This window comes from Myzus persicae, unplaced genomic scaffold, assembly GCF_001856785.1.
Source record: "Myzus persicae strain clone G006 unplaced genomic scaffold, MPER_G0061.0, whole genome shotgun sequence".
NCBI classification, from domain to species: Eukaryota; Metazoa; Arthropoda; class Insecta; order Hemiptera; family Aphididae; genus Myzus; species Myzus persicae.
The window spans coordinates 236,366-248,637 of record NW_019102723.1 but is presented as its reverse complement, the minus strand read 5'-3'; the positions used below and the strand labels follow the sequence as shown (position 1 = coordinate 248,637).

Here is a 12,272-nt window from a genome sequence, read left to right as displayed (position 1 = left end):
TTCTTTTTTTCGTGTATTTTAAAAAATCATATTTATATTATTATTTGTATTAAAAATAATAAATAATAATATGATTATAACTATATTATTTTGTTTGCGAGATATATTCAAAACGCCTCGAGGGGTAGATAAAATAAAATTCAAACAATGAAATTAAAAGCAATTTCTTTGAAATATTAATAATATAATAAATTATAATTATTAAGTGCTAGGTCAACATCAATGTCTTCGAAGCATATAAAATTTAAATTGTTTTTAGTAAAAGGCAATAGAGAACTATATAACATGTATATATTATGTAAATATTAAAACTAAATTCTAAGATGTTAAAAAAAACTAATTTAAAAACATAAATATTAATTGATTATATTATCAATATAAGACGAACATTAATTTTTCAAATCTATTGTATTCGTCTAATAATTATTATTGGTACATAAAGAAAGACATTTTACAATATTACCCCATCATGATAATAATATTCAAAAAGATTTATCGTTATTGTTATTTTAACTTTTTTTCGGAGGAAATTATGAATCTTGCGTCAAAACATTAGCCTTCGGCCATATAACACTATAAATAAAGAAACAAAGTTTAAAAAAAATAAAACGATTTGCCTCATAAATATTGGGAGTGACATAAAGAGAAAAAATCGTAGTTTTAATGTGTTAACATACATCACGGCGGACCGTCCGTTTAAAGAAAACCAAAGATAATAAATAAGCGCATTTATCAAAGGGAAATTTCCACCGTATGACGAAATTTAATAAAAACACAAAACCAGTAAACTCATAAATCACGATCGAATAATAATATACCATCCGTAAACTTATACCATGTTGGTGGAAATAATTTTAAAAAAATGTTTGTAGTCCGATCGATCGGATCGGCCACGGCGATTGGCGAACACATCCTTCGAAGTCCGAACCGACTAATTGATAATAATATTCTGATCAATTAAACGTACACACATAATATTATCACATCGTTTATTCTATATATCTGTGATTATTTATATTTGAAATACAATAATGTTTTATTTAAAATCATTGCCAATTTAAAATGTCAATCACTTGTTCAATCACAAATACCTATGTATTTATAAATCATGTTTATACATAATATTCACAAAGAAAACGAAAGTATTAAAAATAATATGGAAAATGCGATCAGCATTCCTTACTAAGCAATTGTCTACATCATTAAACACAAATATTCAAATTCAGTATTAATATTTTAATACTGAATACAATAATTCCGAGCCCCGTAACATATAGCAACAAATGCTAAACATTTTTTTAAACACTACTCACTTGACTGTGTTGATATGCCAAAGACGGTGGCTGCGGTTGCGTGTGCGAAGTGATAATGGAATCGGCCGAACCGTTAGATGGACTCGTCACGTTGTTACAACTAGGCGAGGTGGTCGAGTTGTTTCCTTGATTGCCCATCGACGGGATGTCGAAACCCTCGTCCCCGAAACTCGGCGTGTGAAATGTCTGAAATAATTAAAAAAACACGTTTAAAACTATTATCGTAAAATGCTATGAACAAAAAAGAATTGTTGATATTCGTGTGATGAACTAAAAATGTAGTCGAGGGCTGATCGAATTTAGCTTTCCGAAATCTATTGGATCCCGCCACGTTTTGTACCTCGTTCTCGACCATACTATTGGCAATTGGGTAGCAAATATTATTTGTCCAGGTATTGTCGGCGCTGGATTGGGAATTCGATTGCGCATAATCGTTTTGATATTAATAATACATATTTTTTTAACATCACTACACCGGGATTAAACGACCATTTTTACCGTGCTACTACCATTGAATATATTATACCATAATATATATTAAAACTATCTATTTTGATGTAGTTTTTGAAAACATCACTAAGTCGCATCCTTGTAACGACATTCTATTAATATTGTCATACAATTGATGTGATGTTCGGAATGCATTTTAAAGACTAGTCCAGACGATAAATGTAATAAGTATCGCAGGCGTTAGGCCGCTTATGTGGGTTATAAAAGGCTCACCGGACAGCTATTATAATGTTAAACTAAAATTGACGTGCTCGCCACTGAATTGTGGAACTGTATTGTAATTTTAAAATCATTTTGGAGATTCCTGTAGGGAAAGAAAAAATGGTAGTCTTCAAACAAGAAAAAACCAATCTAATAAATAAATATTAATGGGAATTATATCTAATTAAATTTAAACTTTTCGCACCGGCGTTGAATTATGGCTCCAGACGACAGTAGTGGTTCGAAAAAGTTACTCACAGATTCGTTTGGAAATGAACCATATGTTTATTAAACGTTTTACGAGTGCTCAGAAACATTTTCTTAATTAAAAACGTAACCACAGAGCCAATAACAATTTATTTCAACCTTCTACTTGTAATTAGCGCTCCGGGGCAATATAAATTTCTATTCATGATGGTCTTTTGTTTTAAATTGCTATTTGCTTTTTCTCGTTTCTGTATTTGTTTTAAATTATCTGCCCTTCCCCCCTGCTACGCCTACCCCGCATTCGTTTATTTTTAAAGTGACTCCCATAATTTGTTTTCCTTTCAGCCAACAGGCCATCATGTTTTATTGATTTTTTGATATTTAATTTAAAATCATATTTCATAATGCTCCACGAGGCTTGTTAGTTATTAGGATTCAAAATTTAACAATAAAAAGTATATATTCATTAATTTTAGTACAAATGCACTAAACATAATGGGAATTATTATTTGTGAATTCAATATTATTCAAATAAGCTTAAATCATTTTGACAAGACCATCTTATTCTGTCAATGACGTACAACTAAATTTTTAATGACCAATTAAATTCTTCAAAAGCACTTAAGCTAACTAAAATTAACCTGACAAGACCATAAAATGTATAGTCTTTAAAATGTTAACATTTTTGAGATCATATAAAAGTTTCATAAATTAAATAAAGCCAATGAAATAGGAATCATTCTTTATTTCAAATCAAAATCGATAAACGTGATCATTAGGTGTTACTCGCGCTAGGCTTTTATGTTATCTGTAAAGAAAACTGCTTGTAAAAGAAAAGTTGGTATCCATGAAAGGACATCGTTTTCATTTGTAACTTTATAAAACTTTTTTAACAAAACTTCTAACATTTTCTCGAGAAATTGTATTCCCGCAAGACGGAAATTTAATGTTGTTTTTGCAAGAATAATACATAAATAATAAACACGCAATTATGTTTGTACTTGGAACATAAAAGAAATACTAAATATGATCTCCTTGAATATCTCAACCATATATATATTAATGTTCCTTTTAAATTGTATTCGAGTAACATTACGAACGAGTGTGTAATATTTTTTAGACAAAGTACAAACATTTTTGTACTTAGAATTTCACGGTTACATGTTTTTTTTTGTGTAGTTATAATAAACAAATAACATTTTGACATAACAGAATAATCAAACCATTTTTTCCATACGTCTCAAAACATATTTTTAATTAAAAAATTAACGAAAAAAACTCTTTTCGAAAGAAAAAAACATTGTCAATTAACACTGCGACACAAAAATGTATATGACTATTTTCAACAAACGATCGTCGTTTGTTGCATATATATAACGTAAAACGAAACACCGGGCTGTAGCGACCAGTTGGACGGGCAGAGTTAATGAAGGATCAAGGTCGAACGCGACTAAAGTATTAATGCTGCTTGAGATAATATTATTTGATTGTATTTTTTTGTTTTTTTTTTTACTTACAGTCGAATATACCACCGTAATATTGTGTAAGATTTTATGTGAAGCACTGTCGAAATCAATTAATACTTCTTGGGGACCTCGAGCTCCTGGTCCTAGGTATATGATCTAAACCTCACAGGACACAGGTACTGCAAGTACATAATATTACGTATAGATTAAGTGTTAAGTGTTAAGTGTTAAGTGCTTGAAAATTCAGCAAAGGACTCCACCGAAAATAATCGTAGGTAATACTTGATGATGTCTACAACGTGAATAGTATAATATAATATTGATATTGTTGTTGTCTTAATGGTATTATTATTATTATTATTATTATTATTTCGTATGGCTAAAATGAAACATTCACAACCTAACATACTGCAACATTATAAAATAAGTAAGTAAGTAAAATTAAAGATAAATGATAACAGATTATAATATATTATCTAATATTATGGTGTTATGTGCTACCTATGAGGATGGGAAACGATGAAACCGATCAGCCGTGATCGGCGGACACCAGTATAGGTCGTTGGCCACGACCACGAAACGCGTTCATTAACCAGACACTATTATTATTATTATTATTATTATTACAGTTTTTATTTTTAATAAATCTTCCATATGGCCGAGAAGCCACAAGATCGCGTGCCCACATGGCCGGAGATGTTTCTCCTACTGTTCCCGCATGTTTGTTATTATCATCGTCACCGCACACGAGTGTGTATTAATGTCCATATTATAATTTATAATAGTACCTACGTGTAACGTTGGGTGGAAAATCATGGGCTCCAGTCGTCGTTGTCGATTTATATTTTATTTTTCGTTAATTGTTTTATCCCGAAACGTTTTCAAACGAAAATCATACATTACAACAACGATTGTAGGACCGCAAATAGACTAGAAGAGACTTTTAAGGCGGCGGTGTGCATTGTGCAAGTACAAAATCAAGATAGTCGGTGTGGCGATTTCAGACCGTCATTTTTTAATGACCATCGCTTTCCTTTGCGCTTTACAGCTCCACTGCACAACGAAAATGCTTGCATACAATAACGAATTGATCACACCATTATTATACAGAAAAACAATTATTATTTTATTTCAACGAACCTAGATTGGAAAAAACCTTCACCACGCACAACTTCTAATTAATTGCCAGGCGATTTATTTAACAATAATTTACGTTAATACGAAATCGTGAATAATTTATAAGAATATATATTAGTTTTTTTTTAATTAAAGCCATTAAGTAAAAACACTTGAAATAAAAAAATTAAAAAAATTCCATGGGAATTATATGATACTTGATAACCTTTTTGATGAACACTGGTGGTAAGCAAAATATTCTAATATTTCAACAGCTTAAAATGTATTTTTATTTCCATGAATCAAGGTCAATAGTTTTGTTAGGTAAAATCAACAATCCATCCTGCCGACAATAAATAAAATAATAAATATTTTACTACCTTAAACATTTATACGAATACAAATATTAAACACAATCGTCGTGATTATTTAAGAGGTTATAATTGTTTGTTCTAACTATTGTTCAATATGTTGATTAAGTATAAAACAAACCTATACGTACTCATTGGTTGGTTATTTCTATCGAGTAATTTAATGAACATAAATTATGTTTATTCAGGTGACTTCGTTTATTGCATTTACAGTGAGATTGCATCATCTTAGATAAAAATGTGTGTTTTTGAATATGTAATATGAAGCTTTGTTCTTAACTTTGGTTTTACAGCTGCGTTCAGTGATAACACGTGGAATTAACTAGAATATTTTATTGCTCTCGAGGCTCGTAAAATGTAAGAAAAAACTACTCGGGGCGTCAAATGTCGGGGAACAAGATGTAAAAACTGGTTTTCATTTTCAATATTGATATATTAGAGATATAATATCTATTGAAAATACTTTTGTGTTAGTTCACTGTATACGTCCAAAGCAAAAACTACTTAAAACGAGAAAAAAAAATCTTGTTTAACAATCTATTTAAGAAGGGTTTGCTCGATACAAATCTTGACAGTCACTTTATTTATAAGCATAATATATTTTTTTGGTTTTATCGCCACCAAATTATCTACCTATAAATCGTAACCTGCACGGTAGACTTAACCAAATCCTATTGGCGTACTGACGCATCTCCTTCCGGTATTACGGGTATCCGTTGTCACATTTCTTTGCTTCGACCTCCGCGACACGCTGCAGGCGGAGAGTTATACAATTTTATTACTCTCCATTACCTATCCAAAATCCTTGTATTTCCGCCAGTCCATCGAGAAAAAGCTATCGACTATATTATTGTATTTTAATAATAGTGAGATGATTAAGGACGTTTGTTGGATGTTCTAGTATAATTGCATATGAAAGTATTTTTATAAGCTGTTGATTTAAAATCCAGAAAAATACTTGCATTTTAAACATTGACAATAATAATAAATTAAAAACATTGGAAATATTTAAAAAAAAAATAATTATAATGAAATAAAAATTCAATAGACCGTTGATTTTGAACTATGTACATAAAAATGAAATAAACCGGTGAAACAACTATAGGTACTATAGTAATCATTACTGTCATAACTCATAATTAATGTCAAGAATACTAATTATCGGACCGATAGTGAAGTGTGTTGAATTTGTTTTAGTTTTTTTTCTTTTTCAATTTACTTTGTGTCCTGACTCTCCGGCGTTCACATACAGATAACGTTCAGCAGGATTAATGGTTCTACAGAGATAAACGAGTTGTTTATTCTTCGCGCAATTGTTGAATAAATAAAATCATATTTATCTTGAACTGTGCAGCGGTGAACGAACGATAGAATATTGTTACACATTTTATTATCTTAGTGGGCTGGTTTAAAGTGTTTTCTCGGAATATTAGGTACTAGTGCGTTTATTTAAATAAAGAAGAAACGTGTAGTAAAGAAAAAAAAACGATAAGTGCTGGGAACAGTGGGAGAAGGACAAGGGGTGTAAAGATATATTATATATATATATTATATAGGTATACTATGTGTGTAATGAATTACATTCCATGGCCAGCTGTTATACGTCGGTCCGTCTGGCCTCTTTGTATCCTAATTATCATGGTGTGTGTAGTGCATGAGAGGTATTCAAAAAAATACGGATAAGGATTTCGTAAAAACCAAACAATATTCGAAATATTATTACTTAACCTGTAAGACATTCGTTCGGCAGTAATGTTCCAAAAAGCAAAACGATTAATCACTCAGTCCCGACCGTATATCAGAAGGGCGTTTCAAAAACACGATTATATGCGTCACGTCGGAGGGGGGAGAACCAATAATAATAATAATAATAATAATAATGGCTAATTTCAGTTACTATATAATATTATAATGTTTAATACTTATTCATTTGTTTTCGTTTCTTTTCAAATATTGTTTACAAGAAACTGGTTCGCCAATTTATTATACATTTTGTTTTCGTAAAACGATACAAATCGCGAAAGATGCGTTGATAAATTTATGAGAAGACAGAAAAATCAGCATACAATGGCCTCATATTTGTTGAATAATTCAACAAATATCTTTCTCTCTCTCCCTCCCTACCTCCATCTCTCTACTTTGCCCTCCCCTCACCCTGATCTACATTCCCCGAGCACCGTGGTAACACTTTTTTCCCTCCTTCTTCAGCCATTTTATTAAGCATTCCATTAAAATTTATGACTTTTCTTTGTAGTCCAGTCTACACACACACACACACACACACACACACACACACACACACACACTTACAATCTCGACTACTCGAAAACAACTACAACACACCAGGTAAGGCTACAACGCACTCCATACAGCAGCCATCCGTTCTTCCCCCAAAAACAGACTGCATCGTCATATTCTCCTTCTTCGTCTTTATTCTTCGTACGCCAAAAGTATCAACAAGTCTCCGCTGCTGTGTATAGGTGGTACACAGCAGCTGCACAATATATTTTAGGCGACAGTACATAGATTTGAGTGAACATAATAATATATAGGGTAATATCAACAAAATATCGTGGTCAAATACATCGTCCGATTTTATCGTTAAAAATTCTCGGACGCCATGCAAACCGCTTCAATGTGACATTATTTCTGTGATAATTTAAACGTGCAACGTTAATATTGTTAGTTCGACAAAAAATATGGCTTTGCTGTGGTTCTATGTATTCCAAAAGTAATATTACAAAACACTAATCGCAAAAAAAAATAATGCCTACTACCATAAAATATCGAGTATCATAGTGGATAATATTATTATACCATCCCAATCACTACCCACCAAACCGAGCCACGAATGTGAAACAATATGTACATAATATAATAAATAATAATTAATATTGCAATAAAAAGGAGACTCACGTGTTCAGCCATGCTTGTGTAGTGGTTGTTGTTGTTATTATTGTTGTTGTTGTGCATGTTGTGGGCCACCGATAGAGACAAGTCCAGGTTGTCGGTCCTCTGAAAACAAAAAGAAAACAAAAAAACGTTTAGAATATCATTGTCGTATGATATAATATATAATCATCATCGCAGTGCTGTATTCACGGCCGAAAACCGTAGACGAACACACGATTTTTACCGAAGGGAGCGCGGAATAACGGAACGTTATAATAATAATTACTCGGAGGGCAACTGCTGCAGCGGCAGTCGACAACGTGTCTGAGCAGTGGTTCTCATCGTGTGTGACGTTGCTCGCCAGAAAACGCGTATTTTACAAACCTATCGGATTTTTCCACTTACTGTTATCATCGGCCATCGCACAGCAGCTCCCCCCACCCCATACTACAACCACGGCACCTTCCCCGGAAATGTCATCTCCGTTGAGCGTCTCAATATTCGAATCTTACCCACAAATACGACAAGTACAATATAATTGAATGTTAAATAATAATTACTAATTAGTAATAATTAGTAATTACTGTCCGAAACCGATCATCGGCATCGATCTCATACGATTATATGGGTACCAACCCGGGCTTACATTATAATAATAGTGAGTATACCATGACACCGTGTGGCATGGTCGTTCCGCATTACGTTAAATAACATTTTATTACATTGGGAATCACTGTCGAAATACGAAACCCGGGAACGCCGCACACGGTTTAATGATTTATACCGATAATAAATCAAAACCTAGGCAGAAGAAAATTACTATTTAATAATATATTATACTATTATAATTACAGGCACAGCGAACAATGTACATCTAATTAATGTGAAACCGATAAATAATTATTGTGATATTGAAATGTAAGTACGAACATGTATGTACCGTTGTGGGACGTTACGCCTTCACGCGTAAAGGGTAGAGCAAGGTGTATACCTAATGAATCGTATACACTAAGACCAAAAAAAAAACATTAATTTAGGGTTGTGTTATTGATTACATTGTCCGTACCTTAAATATTGTTTGAAAAAAGAACTTTTTACGTTCAGAACAATGGTATGATAATTAATACACAAAGTAATTATTTTATTATTCATTAATACGTGTGCGTTACTTCTGAAACATTGACAGCGTCACACATAGTTAAATATATGTTGGTGTAAGCTTAATTGACCAGAAATCGATTATTTTGGTGACTCCGACAACTGCCCGTCATATTTCATGTTACACATATTGTGTATCGCGTCTATAGACGTTCCACGACAAATACAAAGCAGTGTACTTATCGTTTAGACGGCTTAAAGATTGGTGGTGGTGGGAGGGGGAGGGAGGTGGAGTGTGGCGAAGAAACAATATAGTTCCGATCCAATCAAAAATGTTATTAATAATATTATGTTAATATTATTTATCGGTAATTCAGCAATCGTGTAATGGATACATGTCCGAAAAGCGTATCTGTTATTAAATTTCGGGTAATAATAATGATAATAATTATCCGTGACGTCCGTCCTTCGGTCACTGCGGCGGAGGACCACCCAAACAACTACACCACAACGTCCGCCCCGCGACGTTCCCTGCAAACGGTAGACTGGCGACGGACGGGGTAAACGGCGCAAACACGCGCCCCGGACAAAAGCAAACACGAAAACTAGTTTTCCACGTCAAGTAAATGTCAAATAAGCTCGGCCGTTGTAAATACCACCATTTATATATATTATTTTTCTTTTATTTACAATTGTCTCGTTTATTACCCGACCTCATTGTCTGCGATCTGCCGCCGCCGCCGCCGCCGCCGCCGCCTTCAATTTATTTATTTTATACCGAACAATAAAGAACCGACTTACTCATCTATCTCTCTCGATCCATCCATATCTCTCTCACTCTTTCTCTCTCCCTCTCTCTCTCCCTCTCCCATTCTCCCTCGCGCACTGTATCCGTCTGTATCTCTCATACACTTCGTCCTCTTCATCCTTCGCACATGGCCGTTACCCTTAAAAAAAAAAAAAATACTCCACCCCAGACGTACCTATATTATTCTTATTTGGAAAATACAAGGTTAAGAATTAATATCAGACCGCTCGTAATTGATGACGTACCGGTTGATCGTTTATTATACCCACTGCTGCGGCAATGTCGTATATAAATAATAATACAGTTTATCCTCCCCGGACGGACGATGTGACACAACGATTTAAATTGCACCTATAAAATATTAATCGAATGTGACCGGACAGGATATTGCTATTTTTTTTTTCTGTTAGGTATTTTTTTAAATTTTTTTTTTTTAAGTCAACTAAAAATCTAAAACAAATGAGTGTCCCGTAAAAATATTGCAATAACGTAGTTATTTCACAAGTTCACCTAGCTTTATTGTAATTCAGTATATATACGACCTAAACTTTTTATTCTTTCAATTTATAAAAGGATTATTGTAAAGTTTCTGCGAAACTAACGAACGACTTAAAGAACACTCGTGCAGTTTAATTTAACTTTTTAAAACTATTACGGCATAATATTTATCGTGTGATGCACGGGAAATATATGTAAATATTCCCCCGCGTTATACTCTGCTCCTCTGCCGAATGTTTTATATAAATAAATAACCCACCGTCAGAGGCAATTAAATCGCTCTAATGGGCGAAGATGGCGGCGGTGCTGTAATGGTGGGGAGGGGGTGTTGAGGAGGAGCGCTCCCCAAGCAGTATTGATTAAAGTGCGTATATAGAAAGAGATTCGAATCGGCTTAAAGTATACAGCTGTGTACAAGAGCTAAGAAAGATTGAAAGGTACTGATGCGTAGGTAAACAATTTTCCCCATATTATTCGTGGTAATGATTATTTTGAAGAAAAAGAAAAGATTCGTACATAATAAAAATACCTATTAATCGGATTAACGCTCGCACTCATAAACCTCTTATTTTTTATAAAACTGAACAGACTGTGATGATTTTTTTCCACACGTAAATCGAAGTATATTGTATTACAGTTGTATTACACTGCAATATTGTATTTTTTTTTAAATTTTCATTTCAGTGGTTATTTTAACGTTCTAAATTCCGCATATTGTACCGTTCACTGGACGTTTGCAGCATTATTATGATGATGGTTCACAAAATATACAAAAAGAATTTAGTAGGTAAGCAAAATTATGGTGAGGAAAACGAAAAATAAAATCATGTAACACAGTTCGTTTTAATAATAATAATATATACATTACGTTACCGGACGAATGATATTGCAGCATACTACATTATCATAATATAATATAATATAATACGGCCATTATTGGAAGAAAAAAATCGTCACTCTAATTATTACTAAAACATAGGTATTATATCGGGTTAAAAGTCGTAAAATCTTAGAACGTAAACCAAACGGAAAAAAGTTTTAATGAAAAATGCTAAACATGTTTTTTATATGTAATATATATATACATTTTTATTAGGTAATAAAGTGCAGCGCGTTTTCCAGGAGTATAGCCTATTGTTCGGTACTATTAAAAAACGCACTCCGTATTCCTATATAATAATAATATTACGCATCATATATACATACATACACACAATAATATATTATATTATACAGACGATTCACATTGAAAACTGGTCGGGGACTAAACGATTCACGTTTAATTGCGTACGCACATAAACACTCATGTGCGTGTGTGTTTATATTTGTTTATATTATTTACTTGGCATTATTTTAATGTGTTTTTCGTCGTACCGATAGTAGGTAGGTAGTTAAAAATATTGTCCCCGCCGACATGGATATATGTGCAGTAGGCACACACAACGGCAATATCATAGTAATATAGTGGAAACGATATTACACATTATTATATTTAAATGTATATTGTAAATAGCGTACTACATGTAAGTCGAATTGTTTTGCTTTGTTTTCAGCCATATTCAGCATGTATAATAATATGTGCAATACAATTATTATGTGATTATATTATGATAAAAATATGATAACTCTCGTCACACGAGTTCAACTCCCACAAGTTTTCTTATATAGATAATCATAAATGTGATCGTCGGTGCTAAGATTGTGTTTTTCGTTTATTATGGTGTACTTAATATATATAGATATAAACATTTGTATTGTGTGTATATACCCTGTGCATATCTGACTTCGTCAA

The 12,272-nt window shown here is 32.8% G+C and overlaps 1 protein-coding gene across 4 annotated transcripts in view; it reads right to left on the bottom strand.

Annotated features, from left to right (window-relative positions):
- The window catches only part of LOC111033008 (thymocyte selection-associated high mobility group box protein TOX-like), a 103,079-nt gene that overhangs the window by 22,634 nt on the left and 68,173 nt on the right, over nt 1–12,272 (bottom strand). For all 4 annotated transcript variants that reach the window (XM_022313543.1, XM_022313542.1, XM_022313545.1 and 1 more), the window contains 2 exons: nt 8,101–8,199; nt 1,314–1,499 (listed from right to left, as the gene is read on the bottom strand). In XM_022313543.1, coding sequence (XP_022169235.1) covers nt 1,314–1,499; nt 8,101–8,199 — 285 coding nt within the window. The remainder of the gene's footprint in view (nt 1–1,313; nt 1,500–8,100; nt 8,200–12,272) is intronic.